Source organism: Cyphellophora europaea (genome assembly GCF_000365145.1).
Source record: "Cyphellophora europaea CBS 101466 unplaced genomic scaffold supercont1.14, whole genome shotgun sequence".
NCBI classification, from domain to species: Eukaryota; Fungi; Ascomycota; class Eurotiomycetes; order Chaetothyriales; family Cyphellophoraceae; genus Cyphellophora; species Cyphellophora europaea.
In genome coordinates, this window is record NW_008481802.1 from 714 (window position 1) to 22,776 (window position 22,063).

Here is a 22,063-nt window from a genome sequence, read left to right on the forward strand (position 1 = left end):
CGAGTATAAGAATCAGCATTCTGGAGTGTAGGCTTGGAGCAATATGAACCACGATATGTCCATCTATATCCGTACCTAAAATCTTTCGATCCAAGAGTCTCCGCATCCGATATTATACAAAACTAAGCAAATCGCCCACCTTCCAACACCAACTCCATCTCAACAGGCTTGCGAAGTCTGCGGCCCACCTGAGGAAGTACTGCAACTCAGAACAATACCGATTCCTGACCCCAAAGCACCAAAACCCGATGAACTTCTGGTCTAAGTGTCACACTCGGCGTTGCAGCCTTTCGACTACATTATGACCTTGGCAGTCCCTATGTTCCTGCGCACAAAACCCTCAGTCCCGGAGCTCGACTTCTCTGGACGCGTTGGGGCGACAGGGAACGATGCACTACTCAATGTGGGAGATGGTGTCTTTGGAGTCCTGGGCCTTTCGCAATCCCAGCAGGGTTGGGTGACATTGCATAATTCCGAAGCTATGAACACTTAATCATTGCTTCGCAAATTATACAATTGTATATCTCCTGAGTGATATACAATCACTTATACACCCTACATCCATCGACTGTAAATTGCTTAGTAACTTGGGTCACGTCAAACCCCAATCTGCCTTAGGTCATTCCCTAGTACGGGGCGGTGAAGATTGGTGCTGTTGCAAGGCTACACTACTAGCAGCTTCGTCTAGTACCCCGCCAAACGTTTTCCACCCCGCCTATTCTCGTTTATTTTCTTGGATTCACATCCCGAGAGTCTTGTTTTGACACTTCTTTTACTATGGCGGAAGTCGTTGGCCTCGCTGCTAGCATTGCGGGCCTGGCTGGAGCTGCAGCCGCGGTTTCTACCACACTCTACCACTTTGTGACCGACTATGTTAGCACTGATGACGATCTTCTAGCTCTCGCAGCCGATGTGGATGCGGTCTCTCAAGTTCTCGGTTTTCTCGGCTCTGTCCTGGTAGAACACGAAGACCTCATATCAGCACAAGCGATCACTATGTGTGGTCGGAATATTAAGATATGTGAACAGACGTTGGACGAACTAAGCTGTGCCACAAAGTTGGTAGACGCTAAAACGAGGCGATTAAAATGGGTCTTTCGCAAACAAAAAACTACCGAACATATGTCAAGACTCGAAAGGTGCAAGTCGAACTTGAACTTGATTATCAAACTCCTCAGCCTCTCAAAAGACCTTCGTGCAGAACGGGAATCTAGGAGGTGCAGAATCCCGGCTTCTGTAAACCCATCACTTACTTACTTCTTACAGATCGGAGAAAAAGGGTAAACGAAATGTGTCCGCAAGGACGCAAAGAAACATTGAGATGCTACGGAGCGCTATATTATCAAATCATGCAGTATTCAAGAAACAACGTCCGTCAAGCACAAGTGCCAATGACTATCAACAACTTCAACCCGAGGAAGCCGCTGCCGGCAAAGACTTTCGAGACGAAGTTACCCAAGCTGCCAGCCCAGCTCCCTTATCTGCAATCACTGTGCATACTGGTACCAAAGTGTGGGAGACCCGGCTGCTGCAGGACTACACTGTAGCAGAAGCCCATGCAGCGGATGCTGTCGTAACTTCGTTAATTCCTCGACAACTGATGCCTCCCATGCAAAGAACAATCGGCATCACAAATCCTTCCATCCAACGAACCAACAGGGAAGCCGATAAGGAGATCGAAGACCTTCTTGAAGAGATGACTACGACAACTCCAGATGAGATCCAAATTTTCCTCGACGCGCAGAGGTACCGGCAACGCAGTGCTTTGCCAGGAGTGCCCGCCTGGTTCAATGATGAGTAAGTCAAGCCCGCTCGCTTCCAAAGCCAAATCAATCTCACGTACACAGATATAATTTTAACGGTGGTGACCCACAGAACACCGAAAATTGGGAGCGAAAACCTATAGCACAGGACGAGGAAATCAAAATCTTGCCTCATACGAGATTTGCGTACGAGCCCGTTGAGGAGAACCAAGCTTCCCTTGTCGACTTGTTAGCACAAGAAGGTGGGAGATGGGTATGGCGATACGAGACCGGACATCGACGAGACTACTTTGTTGGCGAAAAGAAAGTTCTGCAGTATTTCGTGAAGCCAAGAGCAGAGCCAGATTCGCAGCCCGAGACCTTTGAGACAGTGGTCGCTAAGCAATGGATATCCAGAGAAGTACTCACGAGTCACGATTATCGTTTTCGGGAGTACGGAGAAGGAGGTTATGCCATTACGGGAAAGCTGAGTCCAGTCTGTGCCCTCGAGTGACGCCGGTTAGCCGATGCAGCTCTGACCAAAAGATCCTAGGAACAAGTCAAAGAACTCCATGAAGCGTCATCGTGGCGTATGGAGAATCTCCTCCGCCGGCTGGCCAAAGGGCCACAGGATACTGCTGCGCAATCGCAAGATTCTTCTGATCAAAAGCAGGATCTGGAACCTGTGATGCTAGTCACCGCACTGTTCGCATTCAAAGCAGTGGAAGACGACGACCTCTCTTTCGAGCAAGGAGACATTCTGGAGCTTGTAGGATCGCCCAAAATGTCCGACGGTTGGTGGCGTGCGAAAATAGGTGAGAGAAACGGGCTGATCCCATCGAACTACGTGAAGTTGCTTAAGGACGGAGACGAAACTGCCTTCGAAGGTGGGACCGGCCAACCACAGAAGATTCCCGTCTACGTGAATACGGCGTTACATGGGACTACAACCGGAGGTTACACAGGGCCAGAGTACACAGGGCAAGGATACACGGGGCAAGGGTACACAGGGCAAGGGTACACAGGGCAAGGGTATACAGGGCAAGGGTACACAGGGCAAGGATACACGGGGCCAGGATACATGGGGCCAGGTTACACGGGGCAAGGATACACGGCGGCCCAAGCTAAGCAACGATCCGAGCTTCGGGACATCATGAAACGCTTTACGCAGAGATGGCGTGACCTTTGACAAACCAAGTACTGAGTCGCCTGAAGGAGTGGAACGGACTGAGCTTAGCTTGCGAGAACTGGAACTTAGCTGGTAGAGCAGAGCATAGCCCTCCTCTCCAAGCTCCAACAGACCAGTGTCTCATGTGAACAAACATCAAAACTGAAGGACTGCGTGAGTTAGTGGCTGAATGGTTTCTGTTTAATGCATCCCCACAGCCGATAAGCTCAGAATATGCTATTGTCCGCGCACGTAAACGGCCCATTGACTTCACCGTCCGGATCCGCAAAGATGGTCAACAACCCGTCGACCGAAGCATACATGCCCGCCGTATTCATAAAAACCACAATCGCCAAAATAAACACGTTCAACACCACGAGCACCGTCTTCTTCCAAGTACTAAACATCTTCTTCCAATTCAGATGGAACCAGAAAACCACCGGGAAACCCCACGTGAACCAGGCCAGCAGAATCGAGGAGCTGATGTTGAGCAGCGAGTTGAAGACGGGGATCGCGTTGGCGATGACGAACACCAAGATCCAGAAGGCCGTGGCGATGGCGATCCACGCGATCCAGGACACGACGCTGCGGGAGTCGTGGGGCTGGGATTGGCGGCGTCGCATCATGTCGGCTTCGACGGATGGTTTGCGGTTTCCTCCTCGGACTCCCCGTGAGCGCTTTCTGAGCGGGCTGCTACGCCGCTCGAAGAAACTGAGGTGGCGCATCACGACGACGAAGAGGTATTTGATCGAGGTGTGGCCGAAGACGAGGCCTGTGCCGAGGAGGGAGATGAAGATCTGTGGCGGGTGGTTGTTAGCTATGATGGTCTGGAGAGAAGGAGAAGTGTGGGTTTACGATGCCGTAGGAGATTTTGGCTGTGGTGACGGGAGCTGCTCCTATCGCGGGGGAAGTGATGTACTCGCCAGCAAGGCAGTAGCAGGCAATAGCAACGGTGGTGTATATGGCGATGGCGAAGGGCTTCTCGATCAAGATTGCCTTGGTGAAGTCACGGGCAGGGTCGCGCATCTCGACCAAGACGGTCACGAATGCTTGGTTTCTATATCAAAACTGTTAGGAGCGGCTCGGATGCCAGCAGTCTGGGGAAAACGCTCACCCGGTAAACGCGAAGCCGATGTTGAGGAAAGATGATACAGCTTCAGAAAACGTCGGATTGCCAACTAGCTTGATAGCGATCGATGAACCTGGTGGAGCATTTGCGGGACCACTGACGCCCAATGCAGCCATTGGGATGATGACGGCGGCGACGATCGACACGGTGCACGGCCAACCGCAGTGGGAGACGAACATCATCGTTCGAGGCAGACAAAGCAGATAGCATGCCAGGCAAGCTATTCCAATCCATATGACCGTGCAAGCTGCGTGTTCCGAGATGGTATTGATGCCGATGGACATAGTGATAACTGCTGAAGCGCTGATCAAGCTCAAGTTGATGATGAAGCCAATTGCGAAAATGACTTCCAGTGGCTTCCCGCCAATGATTCTTCCATAGTCGACAATGTTGACGACGTGTGGGTACCGCCGGTAAAATTGGACCAGTATGTACGCAGTATATAGTGACAAGGTGCCCATGCCGATGATGCTGATGATACCGGGAATGAGGCCAAGCACGTTTAGTGCCGCCGGCAAGCTCAAGATGCCTATCCCGACTTCGTTGGTAATAAAGATGATGGCCGCCTGCCACGGGCCGAGCGAGCCTACAGGCTTCACTGTACCTGTTGCAGGATCATACTGGGGGTCTCTCGCTTTCTGTATCGAGCCGGTAGCTTCGACATCGCGACGATCGACTGAGAAGCGCACAGTCCTGTCGTCTTCATCTTTCGTGCCCCAGCCATAGTCTGGATTCATGACTGTGCAGTATCTTTGCGATTGGGAAAGGTATTCTAGTCAGTGCCCACGCTCAGCAGTCTGGGTATAAGAGAAGATTCTGGAAGCAAAAAGTCCAGACAAGATACGCAGTTTTGGTGCAGACACAGACCACGGTTTGGGATGATATATTGACTTGCCTCCCCTCTGGCCCGCATAGCTAACGGCAGCTCCAGCCCCCAAATGCTACATTGGGGTTCGACTACATAAGTTAGTCTAAGCAAATGCCTTACGTACGCCGAGTCACAACGAATCGTGTGTCTTTTGGCAAAGTCGAGAAGCAGTTGTTGTGCTTGACGTCGATTCCGGGGGAATCATCGATGTGGTTACATGGATCTGATGGAGAAGAAAACATTGGCATGTCAAGCTGCCTTGGCTTGCTCGGCTGATGTCGGCCACGCATTGAAGCTCCACAAGCGCACCGTTGCGGAAGCTTCTGTATGGCATTTTCGTCCCGCGATGGAGCTATGAGGAAGCCGGCTGCCGAACAAGTATATGCTTGGAGGTATCGAACTTCCTTATGTTGCCGCAAGTAGAACTTTAGGGGCACGAGACGTTTGCATTTCGCCATTGTGCATGCAGGTTGCTTTTTCCGTCCTAGCCAGTCGTCATTGTTGGGGCTGCGACCATTAAGTGCCGCTTATGGGCCAAACACTCTGGGGTCGCCTATAAGACCGTCAGTGTCTTGCAAGATGTAGGTCAGTTTGTTATTTGATGAAATACTGGACCTCGTCGCAGCTGAGGAGGCGGTTTCTGTTGTTATAGCTTGGCACTTCCCTGTGAAGTGGGATGTCCGCCACGCCATGGGACCTCGGTCGTTCAACATTATAAATGAGTGGCTTCGCTGTATAGAGATGCTATGAATTGAAAGTCATTCAAATGACCGACGGCCATGTTGAAGTAGCCTTGTTGGTTGATGATGAGACCAAATCGACTGACGATTGTGTTGAAACTCGCCTTCCTACACTGTCACTTTGCTACTCTCCATTGGGATCAACGACATTAGTAGTCATCCCCACGACTGACAACTTCTTTCTGAGACTCCCGCAGCAATATCGTCTGTTAATGTTAGACAATTTGACCTTGGGGAATCTGAGGGCTTGCCTACGTGTTCAAACTGGGCCGAATAAGATCCGGGAACATCCATAAGCGGTTGATAGGCTTCTAGTATGCCGTTGGATACGAGAGAGTTGAGCTGTCGCCTAATCAGTATGACATTTGAAACTATTGTATTGCAGCTGAACCTACTCCAGCCAAATATCGTTCCACTCCAAGACGCTCAAGATATCGACGACAGAACACTATACCGCCGAAGTTGTCCTTGATGGTCTTGTAGACGCGATTAGCGGAGGCCAGAGGCAATGACACCCGTGCTGGAGCACCGGGGTCAAGTCCATAGCCGTAAATTCCAGACTGGTTCAAACGTCCTTAGCACACAACGTAAGCAGGTACTTATCTGGCGGTGACTCACATCGTCCTTCAGATAGGCACGTCCGGTGGTTCCAAATGTCTCAATGGCAAATACTTCGCCTTCTTCCATTTTGGTTTGATCTGAGTTTTTGACGAACGGGATGCTTTTGCCTCCATGAATGCGATATTGTTTGATATCATGTGCGCAGAGGCTTCGAACAGCCTTCACAGGGTACATTCTGCCTTTGATCTCGACCTCGTAGCTTTCCATGGTTTCCTGGATCGCAGCACTGACGTCGCTGATGCGAACATCAATGCCTGCAGTCTGCGTCATGCGTTAGCACCCTTCCTCGCGGATGGCTAAAGAACTTCACACCTTGATCCCAGCATTCGTCGCGGCTTTGACCGCAGCCAAGAGATTATCGTACTCGGGATCGAAAGCCATGGTGAAGGCACTATCAACAATCCAGCCGTTGATGTGGACACCAAAATCGACTTTCATCACGTCGCTGTGTTGGAGTACAATGTCCTTCTGGCCGGGATTGGGAGTGTAATGGGCCACAACGTTATTCAGCGATAAACCTGTAGGAAACCCCATACCCGCCTGAAGACTTTGACCAGGCTCCAGCCCTTGGTTGTCCAAGAGCGCACGAACACTGTCCTCGACCTCAACAGCAATCTCTGTTAGGGTTTGGCCTGGCTTGACGGATTGCTGAACCCAGTGCCGCGCTTGGCGATGGATTTCCGCGGCCTTGCGATAGTTGTCGAGAAACGCGCTTTCGTTGGTGCGGCGTAAACCGTCGATACGGACTTCTTTGGTCTTCGCTGTATTTCGTGTTTCGGAGCTAGCATCGTAGCCCAAAAGCTCGCCTGTCGGATAGCTACCGGACGGAAAGAGATCATGAAGAGGGACCCTAGGAGGTGACGACTGCTTCAGAATAGACGTCTTGTTCTTCTTGCCATGTCTCTTGCGCTTCTTTTTCTTGCTCTTGCTGGCATCAGCAGAGGAAGCGCCAGTCAACGTCAAGGTGGGAGGGGCAACATCGTTGTTGTCATCGTCGCCCTCGCCATCGTCATCCTCGCCACCTCCGTTACTGCCCATGCATCCATCTCCGTCTTGCGAATTGTTGCGGCCGCGTACTTCCCCGTTACCGATGGCGGCAGAGGAAGATTGGCTGTCTAGTTGACGTCAGATGATGATGTATGTCTCGAGATCGATTTGACTGGTAGGAAAAAGAGAGAAAGCCTACCGCCTCTTTGATAGTTATCGTTACCAGGTGTTTTGGAGCCCATCTTTGCATGACCAATGGAACGGTGTATCGAAATGATAGAAGGATGAAAACCTGTGAAGAGCTTGTGGTTGCCTTAAAAAGTGCACTCGGTGACATGGGTCATTGATCGGCATGGGTGCCCGGCTGTTTCCGGGAGACCCCTCACGTTCCCCACAGCGCCCCTTGAAACCGCCTACGAGGCACAATGAGATATGCAAATACCAGCTCTCCATCAACAATACTTCCTTCGAACAGGACTAACGTTCTGTGAAAAGTAGAGAGCCACCAACTATGCTTCCTTATTGCTCACAGTCTAGAATCGCTTTTCGGCCTGGCTTCCTTCGCCTTGAAGTTCTGCTGTGCCATCTCCGCCGCCCAGTCGCTGATGTACAGCGGCTTCTCTGTCTCAAGCAGGAAGATAGTGATTCCATCCATCATGACCTTTGCCGGTGTGCTCGTGTCAGAGGTACTCGCTTTCTCCAGGTCCTCGGCAGTAGCACCTAGGCGCATTAGCATTACGCCTTGCTCTTGATCCTGAGGGCCACTCACCATGCACTACCATACCTCCATTCAGCCCAGCTCCAAACGGCTTGAAGCCTTTTCCGCGGTCTTGATTGAATGGATAATCTCCATCTTGATTGTTGACAATAGGTGCATAGAACTCGTTCATGGTATTGCGATGATAATACGGTAGCCACAGTGTGTCCTCGCTCGCCATCCACCGCGGCGGGATGATGGCAAAGTCCACCACCGCGTTTCCCGGCTCTCTGTGCGCCGGCGCCGTCAGAACAGTGTACAGACATGGATCGTGCTCGTCAAAGAGGACATTGCCCAACACACAGAACTTGGCAAGGTCGTACTTGAATGGATAGTTTGTGCCGTGCCAGGCGGCAACGTCGAAGGGTGTGTGGTCCTGCGTGCAGGTCCAGAGGCGAGCAGCTTGGCGGCTGATGAGCGTCCACTCGGTGTCATTGGCGACCGCAACGTCCTCCCGAAGCTGACCGTCGAAGAATGCCACAGGGATCTGAAAGTCGCGCTGATTGGCGAGTCCCGTCGAGCCTACTATTCCGAGACCGGGTAGTTGGAAGTGCGATTGAAATAGTTCGCAGATGAAGCCATGAGCTGGGCCATTAGGTAAAGCTACGCGGTAGCGAATTCCACGAGGAATCACACAGATCTCGTTTTGCCGTACCAGAAGCTTACCGAATTCGGTTTGGATGTCGAGGCCCCCAGATTGGGGGATGATGAGGCAGTCGCCATCAATAGACGAGAAGGCGGTGTTGTCTCTCATCGCATTGGTGATGCTGAAGGTCCAGATAGCAAGACCTTCCTTGCCCGCAGGATCACCATTACGAGCGAGGAGCTTCTGAGATGATACCCAATCTACTCCTGATTCGGTGGGGAAGGTAGGCCACATGTACGAGTTGGGTGAGAGGAAAGTCGGAGGGTTTGGGGTATGAGCGTCATCGTAAGGGACGTACTCAGAATGGAACAGGGACGGTGTTGCACGGTACATCCATGTTTGCAGATTCTGTTCGCGTGGTGCTGTGAAGGAGGTTCCGCTTATGCGCTCCGTTTTGAGGCCATAGGGTGGTTTCTGGGGACTGTTGTTGACATGAGAATTCGCGCCCGGGAAGGCTTCGGACCTGATTGAGGGTGAATAAGTGTTGGACAAGTGGACGCAGCGGGGAGCTCAACTGATGGTAGTTCCCAAGTCCCTCCAGGTAGTTGTAGTTATCACTGACGGCGAAGTCAGTCTTTAGCGCCATGCCTGTAGGCATATAGTACCCGCTGTGCGCTCGCTTCGCCACGGTCGAGATCGTGGCGTGCAGTTGCTGGAAGGTGAGTGCTCACTCAAGCGTTGATGGAGACGACGTAGGTCTTCCTGAGCCGTGCTACTGAACAAGTATCCGTCTCTCGCATTGCTGTGTTCATGTTCCGGTAGAAGAGAGGGATAATGTACCCCGTAGTGCCCAAGACCCTGGAGCCTGTGTCGATCCGTGGGGCAGTGATCCCGCGGGTAAGCACCTGTGTACACTCAAGTGCCTTTACCCCGCAATTGGTATCAGGAACCGCGGCACTTGATCAATGTCGGGAAGACCCGAGAACCGAGACCCCTGCCGACTACCTGGGGCATTAGGGATGTCTTCAATGGCCTTTCCGTCTCCTCGTATAGTGGACTCTGGACCTCATACTCTCAGAATAAGCAGTGATCCAAGCGAAGCAGAGCAGGCAGTGAAAGCTTGGCACAGTATTCAGCGCAATGGAAGCGGCGGACATGGTACCATACACGCAGATCCTCTACCTCTCAGTTCCCCAAGAGCAGGAGCTGGAAAGCTCCACTTCAGACACAGGTCTCGCATGGTCGAAAGCTCTCGATGTCGTGGAGCAGTCACAGGGTTTCGTCCGGCTGTCCTGGGGCCGCTCTCCCGAAGACCGGTCAAAAGTGCAATTGCACACTGGTAAGTTCAATCCACTCCCAAGATCTGCTCGAGCACATGCGCCGTATCTTGCCAGTCTTTCGCTATTGACTTTACACAGTCCGCACCACTCTGGCCCAGCATCAGAACTTCCTCTATTCCGCCGCCTACGACCACATCCTCCAACTAATACAGCCCTTTCTCATTCCCGACACCAAGCCTTTCGCACGCCACGCCCCCCTCAAGCACTTCACACCTGAGCGTCGCTCGCCACTCAGCCCGTCAACACCTGTGACAGGCTCCGCTGTCTACGTCTCCACCGACGTGACCTGGCACGAAGGTGCCTGGCCGCTATGGACGCACATTGTGAGGCACGTGCCGGGCTGCATTGGCATTGTGGGCGGTGAGCTTGTTGAGCAGGTGGATGGCAAGTCCAACTGCTACCTGGTGTATGTGGGCTGGGAGAGCATTAAGGCTCATGAAGACTATCACCATACGAAGCATTTCGCGAGCAGGCGGGTGGTGTTGGGGCTAGGCAACGATGGGTATCGAGAATACGGACATATGGTATTTGAGGGAGAGAGGGTGAAGCCTGGGGTGAAGCTGTAGTTGCCAGTAGCTTACAAGGAGATATGCTGTTCAGCAGGCGCGCAGTGTTGCTCCTTGTCTGTCTGGTGTGATATTATTAAAATTAGTATTCGCACTGCTTGAACATAATGCCGAACGAAACGTTCTATCCTGATCCCCCCGCGTACACGCAGCTGCCTTGATGGAAAAGAGAATGAAAGAAAAAACCGCCGAGTCATCCACCCCAGCAAGAAAGTTGGTGCTCCTACTCCAACAGTAAATGATCGACAGAGCTCACGAGCGAGGTCCCCGGATATATAGCAGATCACCTGTAGTAAACACAATCAACCGGCGCCCTCCCTAGACTCGCACCACGGGCTTTTGATGGTAGTCTGCTGTGAGCTTCAGGAGCCTTCCCATCAATTTCGTCGACCCCTCGTACCCCCTGGAAAGCCCGCTCTTTTCGCATGGCAAGGCTGTAGCCCCTGACAGAGCCCTTACTGCCAAGATATAGAGCTGGATCCGTTGTAGACTGGTCATTCCTAAAAGTAAAATCTGGAAATGTTCCTGACAGCCGCCTCATCTTCTACCTTGATCGTCGTCCCTGCTCGTCGGAAAGCCGGAATTGGCTGTCCGACGAAGGCGTGGACATCAACCTGCGCGTGCCTCGCTGTTTCCCCTGCGAATGATGCAGGGGGTGGCTAGTAATGGCTACCATTAAGGTTGGTGGAAGACCAGAGATAAGGCACCGACTTTCGAGGCCCCGTTTCTTTTCGTTGCAGGAACACCAACCAACTGTGGGAGGCTCTTTTGTGCGCAGACTTGCACCAACAGCAGATGCGCCGCACCTGTTACCGGGCTCCCTCCAATGGCTCATGCTCAGACGTCGGACTGACTACATCTCTGCCCAACAGCGCAAGCCCCTACGCCGACAACACCAGCATGACTACAGCGTCTCAACAACACGCAATTCCCACACAATATCTTCTCTCCCCAGTCTCCCGACCCTCAGCCTACATCTCCATCAGAAATGCCACTACCGAGATCAACATAAACCTCACCGCCAACAAAACCCTCGCCCTCCTCCTCTACACGCAGACCACCAGCCCCGACCCAGCCATCGACTTCAAGGTCTGCACCGTCGGTCCCACCGCCGACCACCAACCCCCGAACCACTGCTTCGACCAATGGGGCAACAACGTCACGCAGGCCGCCCTGCAGATCGACAACGACTACGCCGGCCAGGCCTGGAACCGCACGTGGGCCGACCTTGACGGCGGCGGCGGTGGTGGCTGGACGCTTCGCAGCGACTTCGCGGGCCCAGCCAGACCCCTAGCCGTCGACACCGACGGCATTGACGTCGTCGTGGAGCAGGGCGAGGGCAATGGCGATGGCGACGCGAACGCACTGAGGGCGTTCGTTGACCCTGCTGGTGTAGTAACATCTGCATCCACATTGACGTCAGCGACGAAAACCAATTCCATCAGCACCACGGCGGCATCAGCATCAGCATCAGCAGGTGCCACAGAAGGACGCGGTGAAGCATCCCGCCATAAAGGACTGGCCAGCGGCGCGATCGTCGGGACCGTCATCGGCGCCCTAGCAGTTCTCGTGATCCTGCTGTCGGCGCGCCAGAGGCGACGGAAGCGGCGCGCCTCTGGCCCTAGACTGCCGGGCGTGCATGACACCGCTACGGGCGGCAACGAGCTCGAGCTCGGCGCGGACGAGAAGACTGTACGGGAAGCACCGGGAAAACCGCTGGTGGCGGAACTAAAGGGGGATCCGCCTGGTCATGGGAGCGAGCTGGAGGGGAATGCGGCGAAGATGCACCGTCACCTGCTGAGAGGGGGGCAGGTTGTATGAGCTTGGCTCTGAGGGTGCGCGAAGCGGGATTGTTGAGGTACAAAACAGCTGGATAAATGGATATCTAGTCTGACCAGACGCGTCGTTGTAATAATGTTGCTGCCAATAAAGGACACTTCAGTCCTGACACTTCCCCAATCCAGATCGTGTCTTTTAACTCCCTTGCCATTGCGGCGCAAGTTGCTGTTTTCAACGCTCAGTAGCACTCCCAAATCTGGCTTCCCATGCTAGCCAGACGATCAAAGAGCTCATCGCGCTGGGCAATGGCCGTCGCACGCCAGACCTTGCCCTCCTTGGTGGTGATCTCAATGCCATCCTTGACCTCCCGATCCGTCGCCCAGCCCACGACGATCTTCCCTTTCCAGCCCAGGCCGCCAATCTTCTTGATCTCGGCGATGTCATTGATGCTCACCGCCCAGACCAAGCCCTTCTCATGGCCTTCCTCGACCGCCTCCTCGCTGTTGACGTCCGTGCTGAAGTAGACGCACGGGCTGGCGGGGCGCTTGCCGTCACTCGTGGGGGGCGAGACAGCGGAATCGATGAAGACGGCGCCGCGCTTGCCTTTACAGCGTGCCTTGAAGGTCACTGGGCCCTCCGTCTCGTGCTTCTTCATTTCCGACTTGCTCGGCAGGATGCCTAGCTTGTTCTTGGCATGTCCGGAGCCAGCCACGGCGCGAACCTTGTCGGCTTGCAGCTTCGTCTCCACCGCGCCGGCTGTCGTACCTTTGATGGCGCCAACGATGCGCTGCCCGAAACCCTTCTTCTTGGGAGCCGCTTGAGGTGCATTTGGATCCGTACCAGCATCATCGTCCGCGGTAACAGCATCTTCGACTTCAGAGTGTGTAGCGTCGAGGTTGGAGTCTTCGAGGAGTTGCTGCTTGTCAATGTCGACGGCCTCGTGTGCTGGCGGTTCGGTAGAAGATGGTGGTGGGGGAAGGGGTGCGCGATTGGCCTCACCGATGCGAAGAAGCGTGATGGTAAGTTGCGCGTTGGTCGGAACACCACGGAGGAGACTGTTGCGGAGCTCGAGGTACCGTGGCCAGTCTGGGATCTTCTCGTTCAAGAGAGCAATGCCTCTTTGCTGAAGAGGGTCGGTGAAAAATATGAGGCCATTCATGAGAGTCATGCCCTTATAGATCCATTCAGGACGCACGAAGAGGGAAAGTAGAAAGATCGGGGCAATAATGCCGGCAAGTTGGGTGCGCTTATTCTGAGAGAACGGAGGAGTCGGGGAGAGAGCGTTGGCGAAGCGTTCCCAGCCGTCACTGATGTCGCCGATGGCGTGCATGGCCGGTCGCATCTGTGTCCAGACGGCTTGTTCCATGGGCTGCTTCGTCTTGTCGTGCGACTTCTTAGGGTTGCCTCCAGTCGCTGACGTAGAAGCATCGGCAGCAACATTGGCTACCGATGCCGGGTCGGGCACGCTGGCGTCCAGCTGTTTGCTGCCACCTTCCTCGTCGGGGCTGGCCTGATCGTGCCGCCCAGCCGCGGAAGAGATAGCAACGTTTGCAATGCCTGCCACGAGGTTGCTAGCCTCTTGTTCCACTGCTTCACCTTTATGTTTCTCCGGTGCACCACTATAGCTGTCGGTGCTTCCGAGGACACCTGCCGGCGGGCTCTGTACACCCCCGGTATGACTGCTAACCAGAGCCAGTGGCGCAGGCGGGAACATGATTGCTCTAGACTTCGGCACGGTAATGAGAACAATCAACGTGAGCAGCAGAGTCGGCATAACCAAGTTCAGCAGCCAGGCCAACAAGTACACGCCCAAAAATGCGCCTGTTCTCCGCGGCTCCTTCCAGCTTCTTAGACGCACGATATGCTTGAAGAAACCGAGTACGCTGACACCGACAGTGATATAGAGACGTTCGAGATTTGCGCGTAGCTTATCGGGACTGAAATCATCTTCATCGGCGATGTAGCAGTCCAAGCCACCAGGAGGAGCTTTCTCGATCGCCTTAATGTGGTACATTTGCTAAAATTCAAATCAGCCATTATCTTTCCAGGTGGTAAGGGCGAACATGCCCTATTAAAGCGGCGGATCAGAGTCCACAGGTCATCGTTCGGTAAACCGCCCACCAACGTATCTACACCGTTACCATTCGCTCTCCACCCCAAATCGGTGGTGTTCGGGTCCTTACCCGCCTCGATGGCTTTGCCGTGTAGCTCGTCGCCGTAATCATGTTCACCAGTCGCGAGTTGGTGGGAGGTGGTGGTCTGTTGGGCCAGAGGAGCATTCCCTTTGGCGGTCTCTGGCTTCCTCGCTTGAAGGATGCGCTGGCGAAACTCATTGTTGGAGGGGTCCTGCTCTTCGAGAGGAGGCGTCGTGCCGCCATCTCGAAAAACGTAGCCCGGGGTACTAGGCATCTTGCTCAAGTCAGGAGTATTAGCAGTGGAGGGCAGGAGATGTTGGATGCAGGTTATAGATGAAGTTTGCAGCCGCTGTTCCCTGTCTCGCTGCCAATGCGCGTTCAGCTGCGGATGGGGGAATGATGAAAGCGCATGGCAATTCTCAAGCCAGTGACGTCAACTCAGACAGGGATGAGCCCCGCTGTGGTGATCCGTTCCAGGGCTTGGATTACGCCTGTGTGGCTGAACCACGCCTAAGCGACCCTCCTATTCTTGTTCCGGGTACCGCGAATCTGGCGATCGCTCTCCTATCGGCAAACCATCGCTTGTTTTGACCTCGTTGATCCGAAGTTGTGCGATGCCCAAAATGCCACCATAAAGTTGATTGTTAACGTCCATTTGAGAACTGCGTAGAATGATTCTGTCGTTCCTCTACAACCTTTGCCCTCGCGCCATCGTTCTGTTGGAATAGTGTCCATCAAGTCATCACAATGGAGCCTGAGTAGCTGGCACTACATATATAACCATTCGGTAAGGTAGAAGAACGAAAGATGGTATGTGCTCCGCTGTGGTCTCAGTCCACCGACATTGCAGTTACGGGCTGGGTATAAGACACGGAGTCTCCCATACAAATTCCGCACACCTCTGTAGGCGCAATAGATGTCGTTGCATTCTCGAAAGGATAAGAATCCAGTCCACTCTAAATCGACTTGTTAGTACACCCCTCGGTCTTCATCACCACCAAGCAAATCAACTTTGACCACCAATCGTGCCTGTCTTGGGTAGCGAGTATTGGAACGGCCCATCTCTCATACGACTGTAATCTGTTATGGCTCGCGAAGCGATAGTCATGCGTAATTTCGTACTCGTTGCTAATGAAGCTACGTAAGTTTGAATCGGCACGGATTGGGACGCTTACTGCACTTCCAAAGTCTCTCTGCAGGAGAACTATAAGTGCCGCTGTATGCGCTGTGCGATATAAGCCTGCTGTTAGAGGCCTTAACTTGGCCCTCTGACTGTCTCAGCCTTACATCATGAAGTTCAGTTCCGTTCCGTTGTCTCACCCGCAGTCACAAGTCCCAAGGCCGTTGCGCTCAGCGTGCGCTCATCTGAAGCGGTGGAAGATGCATAGCGATATTGTAGTCGTGACAGATATTGAAGGTCCGGAAGCGATGCCACAGAACGACTGTAGGATTGTAACTCGTCGTTCAAGGGTGGAATACTACTGAATGTGACGGCCGTTTTTGCGTGAGCAAGGAGGACTCTGAGCGAGAAACTCTACACCCACCGGCCCGGGCCCTATGTCTAAGAGTTGTCCAGACCCTGCTGAGTACACCAAAGGCCCCCTCATCGCATGGCTGAACATCCAAACAATCAATGCTTGTGGGTTCCTTGCCCGGAAATCTTGGAAATCATTCCAAATATGGGTCAATCTGGCACAGCTCTGGTACTTGTCAATAGCAGTTTCATCGAAGCTAATCTTCTGCTCGGATTAGCAAGTATCTTGGCCATGATGCGAAGGAACGAGACTCACAAGTGCGTGACCCGCCCAGTGTGCGTCAAGGTCCCCCTTCGTCCACACGTGGAAGGATGCAACCCTGACCCATACACGAAGAAGGAAATTCCGCTCTGTGCCACTTTTCTCGCTCGTGTCCTCCAAGCCCTGAATCCCAGACTGAAAGAGGTCGATAATGGTTTGTGTATTAGGAGCTTTAGCAGCGCCTCCAAGTCCCACATCTCTGGGCCCATGAGTAAACCATGACGGCAACGTAGACTGACGATTTTCAACATTGGAAAGCCGGTGACCAGGTCTCTCTTCAAATTCCTGAAGCGGTGTTTGTCGCTACTGGTAAATTCCAGTTGGCGCAAATTCAGCCTGACAAGCATAGGTATCAGCTTCGAGAACTTGGGTCAATGCGTGCGTATGATGTGAGAGTAGCAACGGTTTTGTGGGATGAGCAGACTTCTTGTCGTAGCCAGGTGCGTTAAAACCTCTGCGCGAACGGCACGAGAGCTGAGCAGTAAGCCTAATGTGATGCGTGTGAAGCTGCAATTCCCAATGTCCTGCTCCTGAACAGAGAAGCGTAGATCTCCACAATCTCCAGCACAGAAAGTGATGTCTTGAGCGTACAGCGTATAGATCTTCAGACTGATCTCGGCTGGAAGATGCAGTAGGCCGAAGGGAGCCATTTGGTCACAATTGAACATCAAGGAGCGGATTAGTCGAGACCGAAGTGCTAGCGACCGAGCACCGCTGTTGATGGCTGTTTGCACTTACTTGCAACTGTCTAGAGTCGCAGGCCACGATCGAAATCTGTAGGCGCAGCATGGCGATTCGAAGTGTGTGACTGCTCTTTCAACAAACGAAGGTGAAGTCGGAGATACACGTCTCCGAGCCCGAGCGGCCAGCAGTCTGAGTGAAGTCTGAACTAGCCTGTGACACAGAAGCATAGTCAGGCACATATAAAACCTGTCGACTTGCCAGAAATCAGCTTGTCTCCGCCAGTAGCCGCATGGTGACTGCGAGTGACAAGTAGTCAAAAGGTGCCAGCGGAATGAAGCTACTAGAACCATGTCGCAGGTACAACTGGGAGAAATGTGGTCTCCGCCCTTTCTCCGCCTGCGCAGCTGATCAGGGACTGTCTTAATTATACCGAAAAGTCTAAGTATACTGAGTCCAAGTCTGCGTCTAATGGTAATGTATTAATGGGTCTTGGCACCAATTCCTTGGCATTTACCCCTTTCTTCCCGACAGCTGTGCTAATGTATCTACGTGCCTCTTTCCAATCCACCATGCACAACTTTATCTACCACCCAGGTGTTAGGCTGTCCAGTACGTGACACACATACACATCAACCTATCGTGTGTTACACAGAGGGTACATCTGCCGCGATATGCCATGGAAGTTGGCCACCATCCTTCCCCACAACGAACCGTGACGCTGATATAGCTCTCTTGGATAGAATGCTGACAAATGCTCTCATAGCTGCGGGGATCGAGCTTGAATGAATGCTAGAGATTGCGAGTTTCGATCTCTCGGCAGTCGTTGGCCCACGCGGGTCGGAATGCCCGCGAAAGTCAATCGTCATTCCCGCGTCGCAATGTCCCAAATGTCCCGATTGGTGGCAGACTCGGCAGTATTCGAAGTCAAGGTTGACACGCGAATAGGACCCTTAGACGCCCTGAGTGATGGAACGCACCTGCTCGTATTGCTGTAACAGGAATGACGATCGAATCCTATTGAGGCTCTCGTATCGTCCGCTAGGCGAGACCAAGCGAGCGCCAGCATGATCAGGGGAAACTTGCCGACGACGGGCAAATGCAATACCCATGAGATGGACTCTCATCGTGCATGCCCAATGGCTGGACTTATGTCCGCCTCTAATTATCTACCATTGACTGCCCTTCTCGACTACAACAGGGAAGTGTTGGAATCGTTCGAAGATGCTTACAATTGTGTGTTAGGCTCATGTCTGAAAGTTTCGAGAAGATATGCCCCTTTACCACCTGGCTAGGAGCCTGCTAGTCTTGCTGGCAACCAGTTCCGCCACTACCAGTTATGCTCAAGTCCTTCAAGCCTGTTCCGACGTTTGCGTCAACAACATTGCCCTTTACGAATTCGATCTACTCCTGCAATCGGTTGTTCCGAGCAATACAGTCTTTTGCCTACAGGGAGACGTTACGGTGTCTGTCACGAACGCGCCTACCAGAATTTCAAGCCTACTGCATGTATCAGTCCTTGTCCCCGAAACGAATGGGAGCGCCGCATTTCCGACATTGATCACGGAAACTCCATGCTTCAACGGCGCCGCGAGCGATCAAACCCCTTTGATATGCCTGCCGTTGGCCTCGTCCACATCTGCCGGCACCCAGAATCAGATTGACGACCCAGTGTATCGCTCAACAAGAGCGAGTCTGTCGTTGCCAACAGTGAGCAGCTCATTATCGTATTCTTCGCAGCGAACCACGAGTGGCTCGGCTCCTTCATCAACGTCAACCACAGTTTCACAAATCCAGGAAGGCAACCTGGGAACTCGAACAGAAGGAACAACAAGCCCCAGCAGTTCTTATACCGGTACATACTTTTTGACGACGACGAATCAAGCCACAACTTCGAGCTCGTCGCGTGACAACTCGAGTGGTAATGGACAGCAGCCAAGCGGCAGTCTGTCCAGTACGATCACCCAAGTTCTTTCAAGTACTACCAGCGGAGCGAGCTCGTCTACACAAAGCAATAGCACTACAATCTTGACGACGACCGCCTCTGGTAGCAGCAGTGAAACCAGCCCAGCCAGTTTCGTGATATCTCCCAACACTAGAACGCTGCCGGGTTATACTAGTACAGGTTCCCAATCATTATCCGATCAACCATCGAGCACTGCAACAGCTGCTAGCACCATTGATACCTCTGAGACCTCATCTCGCACATCGGTGCCACTCAGCAGTTCGAGCAGCCCGGCCTTTCCAACATCGCTTACACGCACATCATCGACTGATACATCTAGCTCTACCGGACAATTTTCGCTGCAGCCAACTCTTATTAGTGATACAACTTCTTCACCCAGCGTGTTATCACTTATTTCAAGCTCCACCATATATCCTACCTCATTGACGACTACCTCCCCCACAGTGGTTTTAGAGTCCGATGGAACTTCCTCGGATCTCAGCACATCGTCCAGCGACACGTTCACCTCAAACTTCGCGACAACCTCTAGCCCTGGTCCATCCCTATCGACCGAGACGTCTTCTACAACAGCTAGTGCTCCAGTTTCATCGACAGAGACGAGTACTTTAGATCAGGATACGTCTTCAACCCAGGCTTCTCAGTTCAGCGGTACGTCAACGTCAACATCATCTACGGCTGAGTTGGAGACTTCATCCAGCCCATCGACAACAGATGTGACTTCGTCAAATATCTTTTCGACTGGAAGCCTGTCTACGAGCACTACAGAACCAGATCCAACTACGAGCGCCACAACTTTACCCACGGAGTCTTCGTCAGACACGAGCTACACTTCATCGTCAAGTGCCTCAAGTCTGAGTAGTGCTATATCTGACATAACGACCTCATACATAGTCTCTGTAGATCCAACTCTTACCGATGTAACCGTATCATCATCCAGCTTGACCAGCGGCCTTTCCAGCCCGACCAGTGATTTTGACCTCTCAAGCACGACAAGCATTTTCTCAAGCACAGATGATTCTTCTTCAACCGCAACTGAGACCTCGTCTAGCACTTCGGATCTATCGACATTTGAAACCTCAACGCCTGTATTCACTGGAGAGAGTACATCGTCGGATGCTTCAAGCACTCTTGCATCGACGACACCATCACCATTCCAATCATCTAGCACAGAAGACCAGGAGTCTAGTACGTCAGAGATATCGTCTAGCACAGATGATGGAACGACATCCTCGAACATATTTTCTTCTGAAAGCACAACCGAGATCATTCTGTCTAGTAGTGAGTCAATTCTGTCGACCACAACCAGTGAGGCTTTTTCGAGCACGACCGAAGAGTTCTCAACAAGTACGACAGGGTTTGTTTTGTCAACCACAACTCAAGCCTTAACTACAACCTCAGAGTCGGTCAGCATGTCTGACACCACCACCGAAAGCAGCACGGAGTCTTTATCGGAGACGTCCACGCAGGACCTGTCATCCACGGATGAAGCTCCTTCGTCAAGCAGCACCGATGACACACTTTCTAGTAGCACCAATAGCGATTCCTCGACAGAGAGTCTTACTCTATTTTCCAGTACAGACTCATCAACGGGGCTGTCTACAAGCACTGTCGCATCTTCTCCAACAACGACAGACGAGATCCTATCGAGCAGCAGCACTCCTGGCTCATCGAGCAGTGTCGAAACATCGAGCAGTACCGAAATATCATCGTCGAGCGATGGCGATCTGTCTTCCTCGACCAGCGAGGAAACTTCCTCCTCCAGCGACGTCAATACGTCGTCTACGGAATTTTCGCAAACCAGTACTGATCTCGTTGATGTTTCTTCCACCACATCAACAGACCCTTCACTTACGACAGCCAGTGAGACATCTTCATCGTCTTCGTTACTCTCTTCAGTCGCCTCCGATACCACTGAATCTACGACCGAGTCAGCAGGCCTATCGAGCACATCTGACACAGCGATCACCACCGATGATACTACTGAATCAAGCAGATCACTGAGCACACCCGACACCAGCGTTACCACGATCACAAGTTCTGATACTACCGACATAAGCAGCTCATTGAGCACAACTGAGTTGCTTACATCGTCCGACAGCTCAGCCGACACCACCGAATCCACAAGCACGTCGCCTTCTTCATTCTCTACCTCTCTGACCACTAGTCTATTGGGATTTACAACGCTGGAGTCATCTAGCTCCTCTGATAGCACCACAGAGAGTTTAGATTCTGCAGCGTTCTCTACATCATCGACTTTGATAACGAGCGATTCCAGCGTCGTCTCGTCCTCAAGTAGCAGCTCTGACATAAGTTCGTCTTTAACAAACGATGCTACTCTTATCTCGTCCTCAACCAGCGACACTACTGCTATCTCATCGTCAACAAGCAGCACAACACCATCGAACCCCCCGTCGACTTCTGAGACGAGTTTCTTAAGCATCCTGACTTCGAGCTCCTCGGTCAGCGTATCTCTCAGCACTTCTGCTAGCTCTACAACTACACTATCAACAACTCTAGTGGTCAGCACTTCGGACTCCTCAGTGGCTTCCTCTTCGTCCAGTTCTACAGTGCTTTCCAGCAGCAGTAGCAGCAGTATGTTATCCAGCCTGCTTACCTCTTCCAGCAGCTCTACAACAGGGCTCCCCTCCAGCGCTTCCTCGCCTGTGCTCTCCTCACCCTCGTCAAGCGCCGTGTCTACCGTTTTCTCAACATCCTCCAGCCTGCCGTCCAGTATTGCCTCATCTACGTTTAGCTCCTCAGTTTCTCCGTCCCTATCTTCGTCAAGCCTATCTTCCAGCTTGTCTTCATTATCGTCGAGTCTATCATCGAGTACTTCTTCATCCTCAAGAAGCTCTAGTTCATCCTCATCCTCATTCTCAATATTTTCTTCGTCATCGACGAGCTCCTCATCATCTCTAAGCGCCCCTTCAAGTACTTCCTCACCCAGCTCAAGTCGATCTTCCAGCACCTCATCATCTTCTAGCTCCATATTAACAATTACGACACTCATCTCCTCGTCCACAACCGCCACAACGACCACCACCACACGCTCAACCTCAATCATCTCGGTATCCCCCGTTCCAACCTTCAGCTGCCCCCGCGAAGGCTACCTGATCCAATACAACGGCGTGAACGGCACATCCCTCTACACAGTCAACATCGCCACCGGCGCCACCACGCTGGTCAACTACCGCCTCGGCGA

The 22,063-nt window shown here is 52.6% G+C and overlaps 8 protein-coding genes across 8 annotated transcripts; 3 read left to right on the forward strand and 5 right to left on the reverse strand.

The window, feature by feature from the left end:
• Window positions 1–1,355: 1,355 nt before the first annotated feature.
• Window positions 1,356–2,899, forward strand: HMPREF1541_10643 (uncharacterized protein; the record flags this gene model as incomplete). The annotated part of the gene is made up of 4 exons (XM_008715313.1): window positions 1,356–1,797; window positions 1,848–2,238; window positions 2,296–2,664; window positions 2,708–2,899. Coding segments are annotated over 4 exons (1,394 nt in total), but the record flags the coding sequence as incomplete, so codon positions are not given.
• A 238-nt stretch (window positions 2,900–3,137) lies between these two features.
• HMPREF1541_10644 (uncharacterized protein) lies at window positions 3,138–4,776 on the reverse strand (the record flags this gene model as incomplete). The annotated part of the gene is made up of 3 exons (XM_008715314.1): window positions 3,138–3,707; window positions 3,766–3,967; window positions 4,025–4,776. The coding sequence occupies 3 exons, from the start codon at window positions 4,774–4,776 to the stop codon at window positions 3,138–3,140; spliced, it is 1,524 nt and encodes a 507-aa protein (XP_008713536.1).
• Window positions 4,777–5,796: 1,020 nt separating this feature from the next.
• HMPREF1541_10645 (methionine aminopeptidase, type II) lies at window positions 5,797–7,497 on the reverse strand (the record flags this gene model as incomplete). Its single annotated transcript, XM_008715315.1, has 6 exons — window positions 5,797–5,853; window positions 5,903–5,989; window positions 6,043–6,207; window positions 6,266–6,529; window positions 6,581–7,383; window positions 7,455–7,497. The coding sequence occupies 6 exons, from the start codon at window positions 7,495–7,497 to the stop codon at window positions 5,797–5,799; spliced, it is 1,419 nt and encodes a 472-aa protein (XP_008713537.1).
• A 284-nt stretch (window positions 7,498–7,781) lies between these two features.
• HMPREF1541_10646 (homogentisate 1,2-dioxygenase) lies at window positions 7,782–9,244 on the reverse strand (the record flags this gene model as incomplete). The annotated part of the gene is made up of 3 exons (XM_008715316.1): window positions 7,782–7,975; window positions 8,025–9,121; window positions 9,174–9,244. The coding sequence occupies 3 exons, from the start codon at window positions 9,242–9,244 to the stop codon at window positions 7,782–7,784; spliced, it is 1,362 nt and encodes a 453-aa protein (XP_008713538.1).
• Window positions 9,245–9,738: 494 nt separating this feature from the next.
• HMPREF1541_10647 (uncharacterized protein) lies at window positions 9,739–10,504 on the forward strand (the record flags this gene model as incomplete). Its single annotated transcript, XM_008715317.1, has 2 exons — window positions 9,739–9,937; window positions 10,017–10,504. 2 exons carry the CDS (start codon window positions 9,739–9,741, stop codon window positions 10,502–10,504), a joined length of 687 nt encoding a protein of 228 aa, XP_008713539.1.
• Window positions 10,505–11,404: 900 nt separating this feature from the next.
• HMPREF1541_10648 (uncharacterized protein) lies at window positions 11,405–12,325 on the forward strand (the record flags this gene model as incomplete). The annotated part of the gene is made up of 1 exon (XM_008715318.1): window positions 11,405–12,325. The coding sequence occupies one exon, from the start codon at window positions 11,405–11,407 to the stop codon at window positions 12,323–12,325; it is 921 nt and encodes a 306-aa protein (XP_008713540.1).
• Window positions 12,326–12,521: 196 nt separating this feature from the next.
• On the reverse strand, window positions 12,522–14,692 carry HMPREF1541_10649 (uncharacterized protein; the record flags this gene model as incomplete). Its single annotated transcript, XM_008715319.1, has 2 exons — window positions 12,522–14,300; window positions 14,405–14,692. 2 exons carry the CDS (start codon window positions 14,690–14,692, stop codon window positions 12,522–12,524), a joined length of 2,067 nt encoding a protein of 688 aa, XP_008713541.1.
• Window positions 14,693–20,236: 5,544 nt separating this feature from the next.
• Window positions 20,237–21,301, reverse strand: HMPREF1541_10650 (uncharacterized protein; the record flags this gene model as incomplete). The annotated part of the gene is made up of 1 exon (XM_008715320.1): window positions 20,237–21,301. One exon carries the CDS (start codon window positions 21,299–21,301, stop codon window positions 20,237–20,239), a length of 1,065 nt encoding a protein of 354 aa, XP_008713542.1.
• Between the last annotated feature and the right edge of the window lie 762 nt (window positions 21,302–22,063).